Source organism: Coregonus lavaretus, assembly GCF_964263955.1.
Source record: "Coregonus lavaretus genome assembly, chromosome: 7".
Taxonomy (NCBI): domain Eukaryota; kingdom Metazoa; phylum Chordata; class Actinopteri; order Salmoniformes; family Salmonidae; genus Coregonus; species Coregonus lavaretus.
This window is the reverse complement of record NC_139994.1, coordinates 41,931,281-41,954,509: the sequence shown is the minus strand read 5'-3', so window position 1 is coordinate 41,954,509 and position 23,229 is coordinate 41,931,281. Positions and strand designations below refer to the sequence as shown.

The following is a 23,229-nucleotide window of genomic DNA, read 5'->3' as shown; positions in this document are numbered from 1 at the left end:
GATTCACATCCTTAATGTAAGAGAAGCTAAATAGTGACACCTTGTGGGAATGGTAGGCTTCTTCTTCTGTGGTTATTACATTTACATTTTAGTCATTTAGCAGACGCTCTTATCCAGAGCGACTTACAGGAGCAATTAGGGTTAAGTGCCTTGCTTAAGGGCACATCGACAGATTTTCCACCTAGTCGGCTCGGGGATTAGAACCAGCGACCTTTCGGTTACTGGCACAACGCTCTTACCCACTAAGCTACCTGCCTCAATAGCATTTTCTTGACTCCTCACGTCCTCTCTCCTTGCCTACTTCTCAAAAGTGAGAAGGAGTCTTCTTTGGTCTGGTTAGTGTCGCCCCCCCCCCTTTCTTTTTTTCCTTTTTTTCTAGGAGTTAGGTCAGGCCACTTCCTCTCCACAGCAGGATTATGTTTAGTGTTTCATTAAGGCTTTTACGATAGGAGAGTAGAAGAAAAAGGGAGGTAGCAAGAGACAGAGTGTGTGTGCAAGCACGCATGAGGCCTGGTTCACGTCTGTGTCCATGGATGTATAAATCAGTTGTTTCTCCCTCCTTCATTCAACCCCTTTTATCTCTTTCCTCTTCTACCTCCCCCTCTCTTGCTCCACTCCATCGCCCGCCCACATTTTAGAGAACATAAATATTTATCCATCTTGCCTCCCATAAAGGGTCATACTTGTCCAGGGGGGAATGCTTTCTTTTATCCCTCTTTTTATGTATTTGTCTCTCTCTCTCTTTAGCCAAGAAGAACAGAATTGGGTTAAACTCTGGAATGCACCCTGCTACTCTAATGGTGATTTTTCACATTAATTTTATCTTTCCCTCTTTCTCCTGCTATTCTTCATTTCAGCTCTGTTTACCTAACTGTTACTCCAAAGTGAATTAAATGTTATGCTAAATGACAACATAAACAAAGCATTACCCAACAGGACATGAAATAAATCACTACTCATGAACACACACACACGAATCCTGACTCATAAACAAACGGTAGTTTAAAATAATATTATTAATTATGGTACTCGTCTCACTTGTTTTTTTACAAAAAGATGTTTGCAAAAATCAAATAAAAAATACATATTAGAAAATATTTAAAATACACAGCAGTATAAGTCTAGAATTAGAAGTTTCCCATTGACATCAATGCATGAGTAGGTGGATATTGTTTTACTTGTGTGGAAGTTTGGATTTGCTGCTTAATTGGTCCCAAGCCCATAGTTTCCAGTAGTGCACTACGTAGGGAATACAGCAAGCAAAAATGTAAAAAAAAAAACAATGTAATATATACACATGTACAGTGCATTTGGAAAGTATTCAGACCCCTTGACTTTTTCCACATTTTGTTACATTACAGCCTTATTCTAAAACGGATTAAATCATTTTCCCCCCTCATCAATCTACACACAATACCCCAAAATGACAAGCAAAAACAGCTTTTTAGACATCTTTTGCCAAAAATAAATAAATAAATAACTGAAATATTACATTTACATAAGTAATCAGACCCTTTACTCAGTACCTTGTTGAAGCACCTTTGGCAGCGATTACAGCCTTGAGTCTTCTTGGGTATGACGCTACAAGCTCGGGAGTTTCTCCCATTCTTCTCCGCAGATCCTCTCAAGCGCTGTCAGGTTGGATGGGGAGCGTCGGTGCACAGCTATTTTCAAGTCTCTCCAGAGATGTTCGATCGGGTTCAAGTCTGGGCTCTGGCTGGACCACTCAAGGACATTCAGAGATCTGTCCCGAAGCCTCTCCTGCATTGTCTTGGTGGTTATTGTCCTGTTTGAAGGTGAACCTTCGCCCCCAGTCTGAGGTCCTGAGTGCTCTGGAGCAGGTTTTCACCTAGGATCTCTCTGTACTTTGCTCCATTCATCTTTCCCTCAATCCTGACTAGTCTACCAGTCCCTGCCGCTGAAAAACATCCCCACAGCATGATGCTGCCACCACCATGCTTCACCGTAGGGATGGTGCCAGGTTTCCTCCAGATGTGACGCTTGGCATTCAGGCCAAAGAGTTCAATCTTGGTTTCATCAGACCAGAGAATCTTGAGTCCTTTAGGTGCCTTTTGGCAAATTCCAAGTGGGCTGTCATGTGCCTTTTACTGAGGAGTGGATTCCGTCTGGCCACTCTACCACAAAGGCCTGATTGGTGGAGTGCTGCAGAGATTGTTGCCCTTCTGGAAGGTTTTCCCATCTCCACAGTGGACCTCTGGAGCTCTGTCAGAGTGACCATCGGGTTCTTGGTCACCTCCCTGACCAAGGCCCTTCTTCCCCGATTGTTCAGTTTGGCCGGGCGGCCAGCGCTAGGAAGAGTCTAGGTGGTTCCAAACTTCTTCCATTTAAGAATGATGGAGGCCACTTTGTTCTTGGGGACCTTCAATGCTGCAGAATTTTTTTGGTAACCTTCCCCAATCCTGTCTCTGAGCTCAACGGACAATTTATTCGACCTCATGGCTTGGTTTTTGCTTTGACATGCACTGTCAACTGTGTTACCGTATATAGAAAGGTGTGTGCCTTTCCAAATCATGTCCAATCAATTTAATTACCGAAGGTGGACTCCAATCAAGTTGTAGAAACATCAAGGATGAGCAATGGAAACAGGATGCATCTGAGCTCAATTTTGAGTCTCATAGCAAAGGGTCTGAATACTTATGTAAATAAGGTATGTCTGTTTTTTTATTTTTAATATATTTATATATAGACAACCAGTCAAAAGTTTTTTAACACCTACTCATTCAAGAGTTTTTCTTTATTTCTACTATTTTCTACATTTCAGAATAATAGTGAAGACATCAAAATTATGAACTAACACATAAAGAATCATGTAGTAACCAGAAAAGTGTTAAACAAATCAAAATATATTTTTTATTTGAGATTCTTCAAGTAGCCACCCTTTGCCTTAATGACAGCTTTGCACACTCTTGGCATTATCTCAATCAGCTTCACCTGGAATGCTTTTCCAATAGTCTTGAAGGAGTTCCCACATATGCTGAGCACTTGTTGGCTGCTTTTCCTTCACTCTGCCGTCCGACTCATCCCAAACCATCTCAATTGGGTTGAGGTTGGGGGATTGTGGAGGCCAGGTCATGTGATACAGCACTCCATCACTCTCCTTCTTGGTCAAGTAGCCCGTACACAGCCTGGAGGTGTGTTCAGTCATTGTCCAGTTCAAAAACAAATGATAGTCCCACTAAGCCCAAACCAGATGGGATGGCGTATCACTGCAGAATGCTGTGGTAGCCATGCTGGTTAAGTGTGCCTTGAATTCTAAATAAATCAAAGACAGTGTCACCAGCAAAACACCCCCACACCATAACGCCTCCTCCTCCATGCTTTACGGTGGGAACTACACATGCAAAGATAATCCGTTCACCCACACCGTGTCTCACAAAGACACGGCGGTTCGAATCAAATATCTCAAATTTGGACTCTAATGTCCACTGCTCGTATTTCTTGGCCCAAGCAGGTGTCTTCTTCTTATTGGTGTCCTTTAGTAGTGGTTTCTTTGCAGCAATTCGACCATGAAGGCCTGATTCACACAGTCCCCTCTGAACAGTTGATGTTGAGATGTGTCTGTGACTTGAAATCTGTGAAGCATTGATTTGGGCTGCAATTTCTGAGGCTGCTAACTCTAATGAAATTATCCTCTGCAGCAGAGGTAACTCTGGGTCTTCCATTCCTGTGGCGGTCCTCATGAGAGCCAGTTTCATCATAGCGCTTCATGGTTTTTGCGACTGCACTTGAAGAAACTTGAAATGTTCCGTATTGACTGTCCTTCATGTCTTAAAGTAATGATAGACTGTAATTCTCTTTGCTTATTTGAGCTGTTCTTGCCATAATATGGACTTGGTCTTTTACCAAATAGGGCAATCTTCAGTATCTTCAGTTGTCACAACACAACTGATTGGCTCAAGAAGGAAAGAAATTCCACAAATTAACTTTTAAGAAGGCACACCTGTTAATTGAAATGCATTCCAGGTGACTACCTCATGAAGCTGGTTGAGAGAATGCCAAGAGTGTGCAAAGGGTGGCTCCTTTGAAGAATCTCAAATATAAAATATATATATTTGTTTAACACTTTTTGGGATACTACATGATTCCATATGTGTTATTTCATAGTTTTGCTGTCTTCACTATTATTCTACAAGAAAAACCCTTGAATCAGTAGGTGTCCAAACTTTTGACTGGTAGTGTATATATATATATATATATATATATATATATATATATATATATATATAGTCAGCACCAGCCTCTTATGGGGTAATATTTAATCAATGGAGCAGGGTTGTCTTGTGTGTGTACGTGTGTGTGTGTGTGTGTGTGTGTGTGTGTGTGTGTGTATATATCTGTGTGAGTGTGTGCACACGGTTACTATACTTGTGAGTACCAGAAGTCCTGACAAGAATAGTAAACCAACTAAAATTCAAGGAAGTGAGGACCTTTTGCCGGTCCTCATTTGTAAAAATGCTATTTTAGGTTTAGGGGTTTGGTTCAGGGTTAGGGATAGAATTGGGGTTAAAATTAGGGTTAGTGAATAGGTTTAGGGTTAGGCATTAGGGGTTAAGGTTAGGTTTCAGGAAAATAAGATTCTGAATGGGAAGCGTTGGTCCCCAAAAAGTCCTCAAGTATAGTAAGACATAGCTGTCTTGCAAAAAAAAATAAAAAAAAATAAAAGATATGGTCTGCATGCATGCATGTTTTTGGTCAAACAGCCAATAATTTTTTTTATATATATATATATAACTATATACAGTGGGGAGAACAAGTATTTGATACACTGCCGATTTTGCAGGTTTTCCTACTTACAAAGCATGTAGAGGTCTGTAATTTTTATCATAGGTACACTTCAACTGTGAGAGACGGAATCTAAAACAAAAATCCAGAAAATCACATTGTATGATTTTTAAGTAATTCATTTGCATTTTATTGCATGACATAAGTATTTGATACATCAGAAAAGCAGAACTTAATATTTGGTACAGAAACCTTTGTTTGCAATTACAGAGATCATATGTTTCCTGTAGGTCTTGACCAGGTTTGCACACACTGTAGCAGGGATTTTGGCCCACTCCTCCATACAGACCTTCTCCAGATCCTTCAGGTTTCGGGGCTGTCGCTGGGCAATACAGACTTTCAGCTCCCTCCAAAGATTTTCTATTGGGTTCAGGTCTGGAGACTGGCTAGGCCACTCCAGGACCTTGAGATGCTTCTTACGGAGCCACTCCTTAGTTGCCCTGGCTGTGTGTTTCGGGTCGTTGTCATGCTGGAAGACCCAGCCACGACCCATCTTCAATGCTCTTACTGAGGGAAGGAGGTTGTTGGCCAAGATCTCGCGATACATGGCCCCATCCATCCTCCCCTCAATACGGTGCAGTTGTCCTGTCCCCTTTGCAGAAAAGCATCCCCAAAGAATGATGTTTCCACCTCCATGCTTCACGGTTGGGATGGTGTTCTTGGGGTTGTACTCATCCTTCTTCCTCCAAACACGGCGAGTGGAGTTTAGACCAAAAAGCTCTATTTTTGTCTCATCAGACCACATGACCTTCTCCCATTCCTCCTCTGGATCATCCAGATGGTCATTGGCAAACTTCAGACGGGCCTGGGCATGCGCAGGATTTTAATCCATGACGGCGTAGTGTGTTACTAATGGTTTTCTTCGAGACTGTGGTCCCAGCTCTCTTCAGGTCATTGACCAGGTCCTGCCGTGTAGTTCTGGGCTGATCCCTCACCTTCCTCATGATCATTGATGCCCCACGAGGTGAGATCTTGCATGGAGCCCCAGACCGAGGGTGATTGACCGTCATCTTGAACTTCTTCCATTTTCTAATAATTGCACCAACAGTTGTTGCCTTCTCACCAAGCTGCTTGCCTATTGTCCTGTAGCACATCCCAGCCTTGTGCAGATCTACAATTGTCCTTACACAGCTCTCTGGTCTTGGCCATTGTGGAGAGGTTGGAGTCTGTTTGATTGAGTGTGTGGATAGGTGTCTTTTATACAGGTAACGAGTTCAAACAGGTGCAGTTAATACAGGTAATGAGTGGAGAAAAGGAGGGCTTCTTAAAGAAAAACTAACAGGTCTGTGAGAGCCGGAATTCTTACTGGTTGGTAGTGTACCTATGATAAAAATTACAGAAAAAAAAAATTACAGTCCGCTCTCTACATGCTTTGTAAGTGGGAAAACCTGCAAAATCGGCAGTGTATCAAATACTTGTTCTCCCCACTGTATATACATATATTTTTTTTAAATTGGCACGTATTGTATTAGGATGAACTTTGCCATATGACGTATATATGCCATGTGACGTATATATATAAATGACATAACTTCTCATGACATATTTACACTACAAGGATGGATTCCAGTTATAACACATGAATATCACTTCTATACACAATATTTAATATACACAATAATAATGAATTAATATACACACTGTAAGACATGGCGTGGTAATGTTAGGGCTCCGGGGTGAAATTTCCTATAGGTACAAATCTAGGATCAGCTTCTCCTCCCCCTATTCTAACCTTAACCATCAGTGTGGAAAATGCAAAACTGACCCAGGATCAGCGTCTAGGGGAAACTTCACCCTACACCAATATACACAATCTAAGACGTGGTGTGGTAGTGTAGGGTTAAGGCAGTGTCAATGGAGTGTCAAACACCAGAGAGTAAAATGTGATGCAGTTATCAGGTATAGGGTTAGCCAGGCCCCAAATCTGTTTGTGCTCTTGACAAACTCCATCGCTGTCATTGTCAAACCAAACATGTTTGGCATGACAATAAGCGTTAAGGAGTTAGTATGATAGCACAATCAGACTGGCACTCAGGCTAGTATAGTGTTATATGAGAGTGGAGAGAGACAGCTGTATCTCTCCATTTCTGGACATATTACTGTAATAGGATTATATGCAATCATAGAATTGGATAGAGGGCTCTTCTTTGCTATAATGGTTTATGTGACAGCATGGGCAGCTTTTTGGCACATGCACCTTCTATCCATTTCTATGTATTCAATGCACTTCCCAACAGTTTAATGAAAATACTATTGTCTAGCACCCCAAATTCTCCCTGTCAGTATTGCTCAACAGAGAAGTTATAAATAAATAAATACTTTCTCGAGTCCTGTTTAGTAACACACACTAAACAACAACTTCTTCTTCTTTGGCCTCGTATTGTAGTGTATGTAGTATGCGATTGTGAGGTTACAGTTGGTAAGTGAAAGATAGACACACTGTTACACCTAAGAGTAACACTTAACACCAAATAGTAGGTGTGTATTTCTTAATGGACAGATACTGCCAAGTGCAGACTTAATGCGTTCTCTTGTGGGGGTTTTATGGCCACCTCTGTGTAACACTGTGTAGGTGTTAGTGTCAGGAAAAGTACTGGAGTGGTTTAGGAAGTAGTGCCCATATCCCACCCCCCAACTCTAACCCCATCCCTATCCGTGTTTACCCAACTCTAGGGCCTCCGTGTGTGGGTTGGCTGTCTCCCTACAGTTCCCATACTTTATGGACATCCCTCAGCCCTAACCCCAGCCCCATTCCTTAACTCTCCCATAGCCCTCCAGGCTCTCCTTAGGTTGGGTTGGTTCTCTCTCAATAATGTCCATACCCCATCCCCATCCTAATTTACCCCACTCTAGGGTCTCCTTGCATAGGTTGGCTGTCTCCCCATAGTTCCCAAACCCCATAGACATTCCATGGCTCTCCCCATCCCTAACCCCATTCCTAAGCCCATCTACCCCACTCTAGGGTCTCCCTGGGTAGGGTGGTTTTCACTCAATAGTGACTGAATCCCATATACATCCCCCAAGCCCATCCCTAACACCATCTACCCATCTCTAAAGTTCCCTTAAAGGAGACATTTGTTTTTTTACAACCAAATATTTTTTTTGATGTAAATGGATTGTTATAGAAGGGTCCAGACACTTTGTTTTGCGATTCCACTTGTTTTTGAGAAACTTACCCCAACCAGCAATTCACTTCCACACAAAATGGAATATAACACTGCGGATTAAGTTTGGAATGACACAATTTCACGTGTACAACATCTAAAGACCTGCATCACTATACTCAGTGTTTCTGTTTCTAAAAGGACGTATTTGGGTGTTTTTGGAGCATTTGCTCATGGTTTTTCAGAGCCCCCGTACTGCACAACAAGGATGATGAAGTGAAGGTAAGTTTCTCAAAAACATGTGAAATCGCAAAAAAAGTGTCTGGAAAAGAGATTTGGTTTAAAGAAAGCAAAATTCTACTTTAAGTTAGGGTTAGTTCTCTCAATAGTGTCCATACCCCATCAACATGGCCATCCCCATCCCTAACCCCAGACCCAGACTCTCCCTTTAGGTTCTTAACGGCTCTAACTGTCCTTGTTCACTTTCTCTCAATAGTGTCCATACACCACCCAGCTTTCAGGTCTCTTGGTTGTGGTTTAGTAGTGCCCATATCCCATGGACATCCCTAATCCCATCCTTAGACCCAGCCCTAAACTCTCCCGTAGCCCTCTTAGCTGCTCTTCTCCCAGCCTGATCTTGTCCTCCAGCTGCCTCTGTTCCACCAGCAATGCTGCCTTCATCTTGACGTAATGACTGTAGTCACGATGCTGTGGATCAAGAAGATAAAGATGACTTTACTGCCCAATTGTACACAAGGTCCAACAGAAATTTGACTTCTGCTTTATCCCAACCCCTCAGAAAGACACACACCCCCACACACACTTGGAAGTTGGAATGGTTGGAGCAGTGCGAAGCCAGTGTATGTGTGTGTGTGTGTGTACCTGTTCTGGGGAGAGGCATCGTTCCAGCACCCTTCCCACAGCCTGCTCCCGTCGGTCTACATGTTCTTTGAGGTCCTGGGCCTCCGACAGCTGCACCAGGAGCTGACGCTTCTTCTCCAGGAGGGGGAGCTATGGCGGGAGGGAGGGAGGGAGTGAGGGAGGGAGGGAGGGGGGAGGGAGGGAGGGAGGGAGTGAGTGAGTGAGTGAGTGAGTGAGTGAGTGAGTGAGTGAGTGAGTGAGTGAGTGAGTGAGTGAGTGAGTGAGTGAGTGAGGGAGGGAGGGGGGAGGGAGGGAGTGTGGGGGGGAGGGAGGGAGTGAGGGGGAGAGAGAGAACAGAGTTTGTTTTAATGTTGTACTTTTTCGTATAATTTTTCTTTCTTTCTTTCTTTCTTTCTTTCTTTCTTTCTTTCTTTCTTTACCCTCTCATGGTGTCCAGTCTCGACCTCCAGGTTGTCCAGTGAGCTCTCAACCCTAAGTAGCCGTCCAGAGAGAGACAGAAGCAGACTGACCACCTTATCCAGATCCCCGATAAACATCCTGAACTTATTCACCTCATTGGGCTTACAGAATGCTAGCACCAGGCTCTCAACCTAGAGGGGAGAAGAGGAGGAGGAGGGGGGAGGAGAGAGAAGGAGGAAAGTTAGAACGTATCCACCTCGTTAGGCTTACACAACACTAGCACCAACCTCTAAACATAGAGGGAAGAAGACGTGTGTGTGTGTGTTTCTCTGTACATAGTGCATTCGGAAAGTATTCAGACCCATTCACTTTTTCCACATTTTGTTATGTTACAACCTTATTCTAAAATTGATTACATTGTTGTTTTTCCTCATCAATCAACACACAATACCCCATAATGACAAAGTAAAAACAGGTTTTTAGAAATATTTGAATGGAGCAAAGTACAGAGAGATCCTTCATGAAAACCTGCTCCAGAGCGCTCAGGATCTCAGACTGGGGATAAGGTTCACCTTCCAACAGGACAATGACCCTAAGCACACAGCAAAGACAACGCAGGAGTGGCTTCGGGACAAGTCTCTGAATATCCTTGAGTGGCCCAGCCAGAGCCCGGACTTGAACCCGATCGAACATCTCTGGAGAAACCTGAAAATAGCTGTGCAGTGACGCTTCCCATTCAACCTGACAGAGCTTGAGAGGATCTGCAGAGAAGAATGGGAGATACTCCCCAAATACAGGTGTGCCAAGCTTGTAGCGTCATCCCCAAGAAGACTTGTGGCTGTAATCTCTGCCAAAGGTGCTTCAACTAGGTACTGAGTAAAGGGTCTGAATACTTACGTAAATATGATATTTCAGTATTTTTATTTTGAATAAATTAGCAAAAATGTATACAAACCTGTTTTTGCTTTGTCATTATGGGGTATTGTGTGTAGATTGATAAAGGGAAAAAAAACAATGTAATCCCTTTTATAATAAGGCTGTAACGTAACAAAATGTGGAAAATGCACTGTATATATGTGTGTGTGTGTGTACTACACACACACACACACACACACACCTCTTCTCCCAGCTGTGCGTTAGCCCGTATATCCTCCTGTAGACCTCTCTGTGCCTCTCTCAGAACGCCTAGCTTCTTACGTAGACTCTCCATCAACTGCCTCTGTAAAGGGGGGAGACAGGGGGGAGGGGAGGGGGAAATGGGGGGGGGGGAAGAAGGGAGAGAGGGGGTAAAGGAAGAGTAGGAAGAGAGTGTTACAGAGAGCGCAAAGTCAGTTACAGTCAGCTTCGATCCTGTGTGTGTGTGTTTAGTATACAAGCTAGGATTTATCTTGAAAGAGTGTGTTGTGTGTTGTGTGTGTACCTTGTAAGACAGTTCATCATCATCATCAGTGTCTCTAGTGTCTGAGCAGTAGTCTTTCATCTGAGTGAGGAGCTGAGCTTTGGCTGCTGAGGTAGAGTAGTAGGACGAACAACTGGAGCTGGCACCAGAACGCCTGGAGAAAGGAGGAGGAGAGGAGAGGAGAGAAGGGGGGAGGGTAAGGATAGAGTTGATTACATTCAGGATCTATGTAAAACTAAAAGAATATGTGCATGATGGCTAAACATTGGTGCAAGAAGAGATGCTCCCCCCTGACAATGTTAAGTTATTTGTGGAATCTAGTGGAATTTGAGAATCTAATGGAATGTGCTACGTACAGTGGGGGGAAAAAGTATTTAGTCAGCCACCAATTGTGCAAGTTCTCCAACTTAAAAAGATGAGAGAGGCCTGTAATTTTCATCATAGGTACACGTCAACTATGACAGACAAATTGAGGAAAAAAAATCCAGAAAACCACATTGTAGGATTTTTAATGAATTTATTTGCAAATTATGGTGGAAAATAAGTATTTGGTCACCTACAAACAAGCAAGATTTCTGGCTCTCACAGACCTGTAACTTCTTCTTTAAGAGGCTCCTCTGTCCTCCACTCGTTACCTGTATTAATGGCACCTGTTTGAACTTGTTATCAGTATAAAAGACACCTGTCCACAACCTCAAACAGTCACACTCCAAACTCCACTATGGCCAAGACCAAAGAGCTGTCAAAGGACACCAGAAACAAAATTGTAGACCTGCACCAGGCTGGGAAGACTGAATCTGCAATAGGTAAGCAGCTTGGTTTGAAGAAATGAACTGTGGGAGCAATTATTAGGAAATGGAAGACATACAAGACCACTGATAAACTCCCTCGATCTGGGGCTCCACGCAAGATCTCACCCCGTGGGGTCAAAATGATCACAAGAACGGTGAGCAAAAATCCCAGAACCACACGGGGGGACCTAGTGAATGACCTGCAGAGAGCTGGGACCAAAGTAACAAAGCCTACCATCAGTATCACACTACGCCGCCAGGGACTCAAATCCTGCAGTGGCAGACGTGCTTAAGCCAGTACATGTCCAGGCCCGTCTGAAGTTTGCTAGAGTGCATTTGGATGATCCAGAAGAGGATTGGGAGAATGTCATATGGTCAGATGACTTTTTTGGTAAAAACTCAACTCGTCGTGTTTGGAGGACAAAGAATGCTGAGTTGCATCCAAAGAACACCATACCTACTGTGAAGCATGGGGGTGGAAACATCATGCTTTGGGGCTGTTTTTCTGCAAAGGGACCAGGACGACTGATCCGTGTAAAGGAAAGAACGAATGGGGCCATGTATCGTGAGATTTTGAGTGAAAACCTCCTTCCATCAGCAAGGGCATTGAAGATGAAACGTGGCTGGGTCTTTCAGCATGACAATGATCCCAAACACACCGCCCGGGCAACGAAGGAGTGGCTTCGTAAGAAGCATTTCAAGGTCCTGGAGTGGCCTAGCCAGTCTCCAGATCTCAACCCCATAGAAAATCTTTGGAGGGAGTTGAAAGTCTGTGTTGCCCAAAACATCACTGCTCTAGAGGAGATCTGCATGGAGGAATGGGCCAAAATACCAGCAACAGTGTGTGAAAACCTTGTGAAGACTTACAGAAAACGTTTGACCTGTGTCATTGCCAACAAAGGGTATATAACAAAGTATTGAGAAACTTTTGTTATTGACCAAATACTTATTTTCCACCATAATTTGCAAATAAATTCATTAAAAATCCTACAATGTGACTTTCTGGAAAAAAATTCTCATTTTGTCTGTCATAGTTGACGTGTACCTATGATGAAAATTACAGGCCTCTCTCATCTTTTTAAGTGGGAGAACTTGCACAATTGGTGGCTGACTAAATACTTTTTTCCCCCACTGTAAATGCAGTTAATTGTGAAGTTTATGATATGTGTATACCATATAAATATGAAATACACATAACCCACACACGCACACACACACACTCACCTATCCAGGCTGTCGATATTGTGCTCCAGGTTGGGGCTACGGTAGGCCCCTCTCCAGCTCTCCATGCCCGCCTCGCCCTCACTGCTCTGGGGAAACAGCTCCTCCATAAGTTCTTCTCTGGTCCTCATCCCCTGGTCCTCCATTTCTCCATCCAGAGACCCATTCTCCACTGTCATCCTACCTGCCGGCGAGGCCTCCTGATCAGGGAGCGTGTCGATGTCAGTCTCCAGCACCTGTAATGGAGGTAAGATCGTACCGGAAAGCTCACTCCACAGCATAAAATGTCTTGAAATGTCTCAACTCGCGTCGCCGAATTGATAGCTTTCTGGTGGCGGAACTGGCCAAAAAGTTGTCAAGTGGGTGGTCACATTTGTTTGCAAAGCAGAGGATCACTAGTTCGAGTCCAGTATAGTTATATAGGTTAGCAACAAGCTCCGGGGTGAAGGTTCCGCTAGGTACAGATCTAGCACTAGTTTCCCCTCCCCAATCCTGACCTCAGTGGCAACTTCACCCTACACCCTAGCAGTATAGTGAGTTATGTTACACACCGTGACGGGCAGGGCGAAACATTGTAGCTCCGTCCTTATTGGCTCTTCATCCTCGGGAAGCCCCTCCACCTGGAAGTCGTCGATGTCCGTTTCTATGGGGATGTCCACTTCCTGTTCCAAGCTCTGGTCGGGGCTCGGGCTGAAATCGGATTCCGGTTCCAGTTCCGGTTCCAATAATTCTTGTTCCAATTCCGGTTCTGGAATGGGAATCAATCAATCAATCACTGAATCATATTTTATAAAACCCTTTTTACATCAGCAGTTGTCACAAAGTGCTTTACAGAATTGTATGGCGTTACTTACTGTTGTTATTGTTGTGGGGGTGATTCCGCAATCTATTCTGCTGTAACTGTTGTTGTTGTTCATAGCTCATCGCGAAGTAGGACTCTGGTGAGATAACACCATTCTCTATGGTGAGTGGACCTGAGACGCTATGCACCCTGGGAGACGGAGTTCTCTCCCACTCAGACGTGGCCCTCTGCTGTCTATGAGAGATAGGCTTCAATACAGCAGGACGATCTTGGTCATCCATGTTGCACAACCTGCAGAGGGACATGTAATATACAGTTAAACAGGTGTGTGTTACGTCATGTTAAAACGGAGGTGCTATAATAATAATAATAATAATAATAATAACTCAGAAAGGAAATGCCACACATACGTTTAACCATTTATTCGAAAAGATAATGCATAGTCTTGACTCTGCTCCTTCAGGGTAGCTCACTGCCAGAGCGAAGCGTCATATGAAGATGATAATATAACTTTAGGCAGTGAGCACGATATGCTATATCAAATCCCCTGAAGGAAGAGACACATAACCCAGACAGGTGGATGCTGGGGTGGTGGTGGGATATCAGAAACAGCAAGCATAGCAAGTAATAGCTAGTTACAGACGCAACGGCAGCAAGAGACACCAGCAAATGATATCCAGCATTGAGGAAGCATGTGTAGAATTGGTCAACTTAAATAGACCGCTTGTAAGTAGTGTGAATCCAATTGGTACAATGTCCGCTGATGCAATCAGCTGATGCCACAAGACTCGGGTTTCCCTTCTGAATTGTCTCCGCTTTATTAATAATAATATAATAAGATGTATAAATGGCTCTGACCCCATAGTGTTTCACATGCAGAATACAGTGCATTCGGAAAGTATTCAGAACCCTTGACATTTTGTTACATTACAGCCTTATTCTAAAATTTATTAAATTGTTTTTTTTTCCTCCTCATCAATCTACACACAATACCCCATAATGACAAAGCAAAAACAGGTTTTTAGAATGTTTGCAAATTTATAAAAAATACAAAACGGAAATATGACATTTACATAAGTATTCAGACCCTTTACTCAGTCCTTTGTTGAAGCACCTTTGGCAGCGATTACAGCCTTGAGTCTTCTTGGGTATGACGCTACAAGCTGGGCACACCTGTATTTGCGGAGTTTCTCCCATTCTTCTCTGCAGATCCTCTCAAGCTCTGTCAGGTTGGATGGGGAGCGTCGCTGCACAGCTATTTTCAGTGAATCGATGACGTCCCCCCCACAGTGACCGTACGTACATACCCCAACCAGAAGCCATGGATTACAGGCAACATCCGCACTGAGCTAAAGGGTAGAGCTGCCACTTTCAAGGAGCGGGACTCTAACCCGGACGCTTATAAGAAATCCCGCTATGCCCTCCGACGAACCATCAAACAGGCAAAGAGTCAATACAGGACTAAGATTTAATCGTACTACACCGGCTCTGACGCTCGTCGGATGTGACAGGGCTTGAAAACTATTACAGACTACAAAGGGAAGCACAGCCGCGAGCTGCCCAGTGACACAAGCTTACCAGACGAGCTAAACCACTTCTATGCTCGCTTCGAGGCAAGCAACACTGAAGCATGCGTGAGAGCACCAGCTGTTCCGGATGACTATGTGATCACGCTCTCCGTAGCCGATGTGAGTAAGACTTTTAAGCAGGTCAACATTCACAAGGCTGCAGGGCCAGACGGATTACCAGGACGTGTACTCCGAGCATGTGCTGACCAACTGACAAGTGTCTTCACCAACATTTTCAACATGTCCCTGACTGAGTCTGTAATACCAACATGTTTCAAGCAGACCACCATAGTCCCCGTGCCCAAGGACACTAAGATAAACTGCCTAAATGACTACCGACCCGCAGCACTGACATCTGTAGCCATGAAGTGCTTTGAAAGGCTGGTCATGGCTCACATCAACACCATTATCCCAGAAACCCTAGACCCACTTCAATTTGCATACCGCCCCAACAGATCCACAGATGATGCAATCTCTATTGCACTCCACACTGCACTTTCCCACCTGGACAAGAGGAACACCTACGTGAGAATGCTATTGATTGACTACAGCTCAGCGTTCAACACCATAGTGCCCTCAAAGCTCATCACTAAGCTAAGAATCCTGGGACTAAACACCTCCCTCTGCAACTGGATCCTGGACTGGGCCGCCCCCAGGTGGTAAGGGTAGGTAACAACACATCTTCCACACTGATCCTCAACACGGGGCCCCTCAGGGGTGCGTGCTCAGTCCCCTCTTGTACTCCCTGTTCACCCATGACTGCATGGCCTGGCATGACTCCAACACCATCATTAAGTTTGCCGACGACACAACAGTGGTAGGCCTGATCACCGAAAACAATGAGACAGCCTATAGGGAGGAGGTCAGAGACCTGGCCGTGTGGTGTCAGGATAACAACCTTTCCCTCAACGTGACCAAGACAAAGGAGATGATTGTGGACTACAGGAAAAAAAAGAGGACTGAGCACGCCCCCATTCTCATCGACAGGGCTGTAGTGGAACAGGTTGAGAGCTTCAAGTTCCTTGGTGTCCACATCACCAACGAACTATCATGGTCCAAACACACCAAGACAGTCGTGAAGAGGGCACGACAAAGCCTATTCCCCCTCAGGAGACTGAAAAGATTTGCCATGGGTCCTCAGATATTCAAAAAGTTTTACAGCTGCACCATCGAGAGCATCCTGACTGGTTACATCACCTCCTGGTATGGCAACTGCTCGGCCTCCGACCACAAGGCACTACAGAGGGTAGTGCGTAAGGCCCAGTATATCACTGGGGCCAAGCTTCCTGCCATCCAGGAGCTCTATACCAGGCGGTGTCAGAGGAAGGCCTTTAAAATTGTCAGACTCCAGTCACCCTAGTCATAGACTGTTCTCTCTGCTACCGCATGGCAAGCGGTACCGGAGCACCAAGTTTAGGTCCAAAAGGCTTCTCAATAGCTTCTACCCCCAAGCCATAAGACTCTTGAACAGCTAATCATGGCTACCTGGACTATTTGCACCCCCACTCCATCTTTTTACGCTGCTGCTACTCTGTTAATTATTCATGCATAGTCACTTTAACTCTACCCATGTACATATTACCTCAACTACCTGAACTAGCCGGTGCCTCCGCACATTGACTCTGCACTGTTGGTTAAGGGCTGTAAGTAAGCATTTCACCGTAATGTCTACACCTGTTGTATTCGGCGCATGTGGCAAATACAATTTGATTTGATTTGATTTTCAGGTCTCTCCAGAGATGTTCGATCGGGTTCAAGTCCGGGCTCTGGCTGGGCCACTCAACGACATTCAGAGACTTGTCCCGAAGCCACTCCTGGTCTGAGAGTCTTTAGGTGCCTTTTGGCAAACTCCAAGCGGGCTGTCATGTGCCTTTTACTGAGGAGTGGCTTCCGTCTGGCCACTCTACCATAAAGGCCTGATTGGTGGAGTGCTGCAGAGATGGTTGTCCTTCTGGAAGGTTTTCCCATCTCCACAGAGGAACTCTGGAGGTCTGTCAGAGTGACCATTGGGTTCTTGGTCACCTCCTTGACCAAGGCACTTCTCCCCCGATTGCTCAGTTTGGCCAGGCGGCCAGCTCTAGGAAGAGTCTTGGTGGTTCCAAACTTCTTCCATTTAAGAATAATGGAGGCTACTGTGTTCTTGGGGACCTTCAATGCTGTATAATTTTTTTGGTAACCTTCCCCAGATCGGTGCCTCGACACAATCCTGTCTCTGAGCTTTACGGAAAATTCCTTCGACCTCATGGCTTGATTTTTGCTCTGACATGCACTGTCAACTGTGGGACCTTATATAGACAGGTGTGTGCCTTTCCAAATCATGTCCAGTCAATTGAATTTACCACAGGTGGACTCCAATCAAGTTGTAGAAACATCAAGGATGATCAATGGAAACAGGATGCACATTAGCTCAATTTTGAGTCTCAAAGCAAAAGGTCTGAATACTTATGTAAATAAGGTTTGTATTTGTAATACATTTGCAAACATTTCTAAAAAGCTGTTTTCGTTTTGTCATTATAGGGTATTGTGTGTAGATTGATGAGGACAGAAAAAAATAATCATTTTTAGAATAAGGCTGTAACGTAACAAAATGTAGAAAAAGTCAAGGGGTCTGAATACTTTCCGAATGCACTGTATAGACACTCTGTAGAGTAGTGAGTAATATAAGTGCTGACACACTTGTGTGTCGTGCCTCTAAGTCTCATCTCACCTGACACAGTTCTCTGATGGCGGCAGTGTCTCGTTGTAGTGAGAGGGAGTGTCTTTCTCTCTTTGGGGCGGGGCCACCGGCCGGAAGGCCCTGCTTGTGAACCCTGGACTAGGTGGATCCTGGGAAAAGGGCCATTCCTGGACTTGGCTTCTGCTGCAGCGCTGGCACCCCTCTAGCTCCTCCCTCTGGGGCGGAAGGCTGTAGGAGCGCTGACGCGTCATTTCGCTCTTTTCAGGGTGACAGTGGTGAGATGAAGGGTGAGAGGGGTGAGAGGTGGGACCCTCTGGTGGAGTGAGAGGGAGAGGAGGGGGGGTGGGGTTTACTGACGGATGGACGGATGAAGAAGCAGAGGTGGAGAAGAGAGGAGGGGCAAAGAGGGTGTGGTGGGAGGCTCTCCTGTGGTGGAACTGCTCCCATTTGGGGGGAGGTGGCCTCGGAGGGGGTAGAGTCTTATTTTTGTTAGCCACTCCCCTAAGTCCTCCCACTCCCACTCTTCCTCCTTCGACCCCGCCTCCCTCCTCCAGCTCGGACAGTGGTGTCCCCATAGCAACCGAGGGTGAAGCACGGCGGTAGGTGGAGTCAAAGTGTAGATCATTCTCGGACATAGCCCTGCTTCGTAGTAGTGATGAAGATGAATATGATGATGATGTGGGGTTAACCACCATAGACGTCTGGTGATGGTCCTCCTCGTCCATACTACAGGCAGACAGCCGGCCACTCCAACAACTTCCACTTTGGGAGACTTGCTGGTGGTGGTAGTTAGGTGTTACTGTTATAGCACAATCTGGTGGCCTGGTGGAGGAATCACGTCTGTACCGCGGGTAGTCCCTGAGGGAGGGAGAGAGAAGGGGGGGTAGAGCAAGAGAGACAGCAATCAGGCCAAAGAGGAAGTCTACTGGGACCCATTCTTTTTTTCTTGGTCTATTTTTTTATTTATTTCTCTTAAAGTGAGTGTAGAGTGTAGAGGCAGGATGTGGACAGGAAGTGACATACGTCTGGGTCAGGCTGAACTTCCTGTTGATCTGTGTCTGTTCCCGTGGTAACGGTCGAGACGCAGCAGGATACGCCTGTGGAACACATCGGCCAAGTTATTCAACTGAACACACACACACGGAGAGAAGTAAGAATGTCGCTTGCTCACCCAAGGATCTGTTTTAAAGAATAATGCTTGTTGACACTAACGCTCATTACCTATTTAAAAAAGTTATATAAGTGATGATAAGGTCAGTAATTTAAGCTTCTGGAACAAAGAGGAGGAACTATTAGAACAATAGAACCCTTTTAGAACCTTTGAATGTGTAGAATATGAAACCTTTTCCAAAATTCTATTTGGAGGACAGACAGCTAACTGAGTGACAAGATATTAATAATAAAATGCATGTAGATTCAGTTCCCATCTCAAAGACTGGAATCGGTTGATAAAAAAACGTAGTGTGTGTGTGTGTGTCTTTATATCCTCTTGTATTGGCCAACCATCCTCCTTCCTTAGGGTGCTTTAGGCAAGGCCAAGCAAGCTTCAATATACTACATCCTCATTCACATCTGGACCCATTAAATACTGTTGGACATCTCCAGATACTGTATAAAACTTTGGCGTTGAACCAACGGCCTTAATATGAAATCAACCCGTGCATGTGTGTGTGTAGGTGTGTGTGAGTGTGTCTATGTCTTGTGTAACAGTAACCTATACTTGCCTCTGTTGGTGTGTAGCTCCGTGGTGGATAACCCTGGTGAAGAGCCTGGTTGTCCTGGAGGAGAGCGGTGTTGACCGGGTGGAAGGCTGAACGAGGGGCCTCGATCTGGACTTGGGGATGGGAGTAGGAGTGGGGCTGGGGGTAGGCATGGGGTTGGGTTTGACTGGCATAGAGATCCTGAGCTGAACTGAGTGACTTTATCTCCCTTTCTCTCTCCATCTCCATCTCTCTCAGCCTTGCCCTTTCCTCTCTTTGTCTCTCTTCCTCCCTTCTCCCCTCTTTTTCCATCTCCTTCTCTCTGGCCCTCTCTTCTCTTTCCCTCACCATTTCCTCCCTCTCCAACAACCTCGCCCTCTCTCTCGCCCTCTCCTCCCTTTCCCTCTGCCTCTCTCTCGCTCTCTCCTCCCTTTCCATCTCCCTCTCTCTTTCCCTCTCCCTCTCCTTCTCTCTCTCCCTCTCCTTTTCTTTCTCCCTGTTCCCACTAACCGATTGTCTCCGGGCCTCCATGGTACTAATCGACAGGGGACTTTCTCGCTGGAATCCCCCATGGTAGGAGTACCTCCTCTGGGCTTGTGCCTGTCCATAGCCCCCTCCTTGGTTCTCCAGTATCGACGGATGAGGCTGCCTCTCGTGTCTATCTGGCCTCTGCCTTCGACTCGTCAAACCTGGCAAATTCGACACCAATATACTCCTGCTAGTCTCCTCAAAGAACTTACAGCGGTCCGCGAAAGGTAGAATATCAGACTCCACAGCACGGGAAGAACAAGTGGTGGAAGAAGAAGAGGAGGCAGAGGAGGTGGAGGATGCCCTCCCTCGTCCTGACACCCCCAAGGCCACGCCGACCTTCTCCCCCCGTCGGTCAGTGTCGATTTCTGGTTGGAGTTTGTGTTCGGGTGTCCATCTCCATCGGCGGGCCTTACCGGCTGGTGCTAGCTCCTCCACGACCTGGATACCCATACCCCAGCAGGGAATGGTTGGGTCGGACCTCTGGGGTGTCTTAAATGGGTCTGTAGCTTGGTCTTGGTTCTCTAGTGGTTCAGGGTCTTCATCCCTGGGGGGTTGTAGAGCTGAAACTGGGGCTGGGGAAGGCTGGTGGAGCTGGGGGGTGGAAGAAGAGGATAGTCTGTTCAGACCTCCAGGAGCTGGAGCTGAAAGGCTGACGTCGGAACAGGTGCACACGCCTTGGGAGCTGCTCTCCTTGGCAGGCGGATCGAGGTCCTCAATCTTTTCCCTCTGGAGGTCCTGAACTTCCAGGTCTGGACCTTCTTCTTCCTCAACCGTCTCCCCGCTGTAGAGCAACCCTCCTGGGCCTTTGCTCTTGGACAGCTGGGCCTTCTTGTGCTGTATCTCGTTTCGGAGGTTCGTGGCGAAGCGTTCGCTGCGTCGGCGTGCCCGGGACGAACGGTGACTCCTGGGTTTCTTCATCAGCACCTCTCCTTCATTATCATCCCTTCTTCCTCCTCCTCCTCCTCCTCCTCTACGATTTCCCTCCAGTAGGCTGTCCACACTGGCTGCAGCACTGAGAGGCCCAAAGTCTGTCTCCCATACCCGCTCAGAGCTCACCTCTCCCTGTGTACAACCTCCAGAGGGCTCCCCTGACCCTGGAACACTCACCGGCCTACCACAGGGGTGTTGGACCTGGATGGGGAAGAGGAGAGTACCAGCAGCAGCCACCACCTCCATACTCTCCCCAACCACCACACTCACCTCTCCTGCCTCCCCAATCCCATCAATGTCCACCGATCCTGGGGTAGAGCATCGACTCCCTCCTTCCCACTTCCCCTGGTTCTGCTGGAGGAGGAGTTGGGCATCGTGACTCCCTATATCCCCTCCTAGGTCCTCCCTGGGGGGGTTGAGGGGGGAGTGAGACCACTGGGAGCTGGAGGGGGAGACAGAGCTATGGTCCGAAGGTTCCGAGGGGTCACTGGAAAACTCTAGATGACGTAGCTGCGATAAGAGTTTCTCAGGGGCGCTGTGTCTGTAAAGACCCGACGAGCAGTGCTTGTTCTGGGGGAGGATGTGGTTGGCCTCACCTGTGGGGTCTGGATCTATGGAGCTGTCTGGAGGTAGGGAGCTGGAGCTGGGGATGGAGAAAGGGGAGCTTCTCTCTGGGGCAGGGAGGTGGAGGGAGTCTGGGTAGATCTCCTGGATCTCTGAGTTCTTATTCATAAGGGAATCTTTTTTTTTGGAGATGAGGGTGTAGTATTGCTCCAAGGAATCTCCTTTAAAATTCCCAACCCTATTCCTTTTCCCATTTCCCATGTCTCCCTCTGCCTTTGACGTCTTGCAAGGAGCAGGATAGCCATTCCTGCTGGGAACAACCGGAACGTTATGAGGATCGTCGTCATCGTCCTCGGCATGGCAACGGAAGAGGCTGGGAATTCCGACTGGGGCAGAGATGCATCGTTGATCTTTGACATCTGTGATCCCCAAGCGACCCCTCGTGGCCCTGAAACTGTCCTTCCTGGTTGGGGGCTGGGGGGGGCTTGAAGCCCCCCTCTCGCCTCCTCCTCCACCCCTCTCCCCTCTCCCCTCTCTCCTCTCCTCCTCAAAACAGTACGAAGATGGTCTCTCCTTCGCTTCCGGTTGCCTCACTCTTGGCCTGGTCAGCGATCTCGACTTTAGTAGTAGGGCTGAGATACCGGTCTCATCCTGGGCCTCGCCTGACTCCCTCCCCAGGGATGGTGCATTGCCACAGGCATAAACCCGGCAGGCAGGTCCCCTTGGCCCAAGGCTATGGAGGATATTCTCCATAGAACAGGCCTCACCGGGCCTTAGTGAGACAGTATAGTCTGACATATTAGAACTAGCTGAGAAAGAGCTATAGGCCGAGTCTCTTTTATTGTTCAATGTAGCGGGGTCCACTGGTGAATTGTGGGAATCGTAGTCTCTCTTATTGTTGAAGATGGCCGGGTCCACTGGGGAATTATGGGAATCGTAGTACACTTGGCTGCTAGGAGGGTCCAGGCTGTCCATGCTACCTAGGGAACTGCTTCTGTCTGTGGAGTAGTGTCTGGAGAGCTGGTTCCACTGGATAGACAGATCACTGTAAAGAGGAGGAGAGAGGGTGGGGGAGATGTAATAATGAGTGATTACTAATTTCTGTTAAGTAAATAGCATTATCATCAATACTAGTCATATTTTGGTCCTTTACCCTACATATACCAGATGCTACATTATTTATATCTTAAGAAGTAGGCCTACTGAAGCTGAATCTCTTCTATAGTTGCACTAGTCTAAATGGTAAAGTAAGAGAAGCGTAGGATATACTACTTGATTTAATCTGCCTTACAGTATTCCTATTGGTAGATCTACCTCGACCATGTGTTTCTGAAGGATTATTAAGGAGGAAAGAAAAAAATAGCAGATTTGAACGGTAGCTTCTTTAAGCAGTCAGGGATTACTGCTGCATCGTGGGTAGAGAGGGCGACAGGAAATGATGGCGTAACAAGAGGAAATGACATCCCCTCCCTCCCGAATGTTCCATCCGGGGATGATAAGGAACATGACAGGAATAACAACTCTATGGTGAATTAGAGTGGACACAGACACAGTGTCATCTAGTCGGACTCGAGCCTGACTGTCAGCCTTTGTTTGAGGTCTTGATTAGCTATATAAGGGGTTGTGTAACGTTTCTGGAACTTTTGACGGTACATCCCAAAGGAAGTCACACACACACAGACACACACACACACACACTCGCATTCTGTTTATTAACTGTCTTCCTCTCTTTGTCCACATGTTCTGGGAGTCACATGCCATTGTCCTGTTATGCAGAGAGAATATGTCTCAGACATTGCATTGTGTGTGTGTGTGTGTGTGTGTGAGTGTTTTGTGTATGTGGCAATAAAGGCGATGA

At 46.1% G+C, this 23,229-nt stretch overlaps 1 protein-coding gene across 1 annotated transcript in view; it reads right to left on the bottom strand.

Annotated features, from left to right (window-relative positions):
* Positions 1-7,010: 7,010 nt before the first annotated feature.
* shroom4 (shroom family member 4) overlaps positions 7,011-23,229 on the bottom strand; it is a gene marked incomplete at its 5' end in the record, with an annotated part of 126,749 nt that continues 110,530 nt past the window's right edge. Inside the window, 11 exons of the mRNA XM_084165798.1 lie at positions 7,011-8,615; positions 8,790-8,918; positions 9,209-9,379; positions 10,306-10,407; positions 10,609-10,741; positions 12,603-12,835; positions 13,151-13,347; positions 13,454-13,692; positions 17,677-18,504; positions 18,670-18,743; positions 19,371-22,416. Of these exons, the coding sequence (XP_084021924.1) occupies positions 8,445-8,615; positions 8,790-8,918; positions 9,209-9,379; positions 10,306-10,407; positions 10,609-10,741; positions 12,603-12,835; positions 13,151-13,347; positions 13,454-13,692; positions 17,677-18,504; positions 18,670-18,743; positions 19,371-22,416 (5,323 nt within the window). The 3' untranslated portion in view covers positions 7,011-8,444. The remainder of the gene's footprint in view (positions 8,616-8,789; positions 8,919-9,208; positions 9,380-10,305; positions 10,408-10,608; positions 10,742-12,602; positions 12,836-13,150; positions 13,348-13,453; positions 13,693-17,676; positions 18,505-18,669; positions 18,744-19,370; positions 22,417-23,229) is intronic.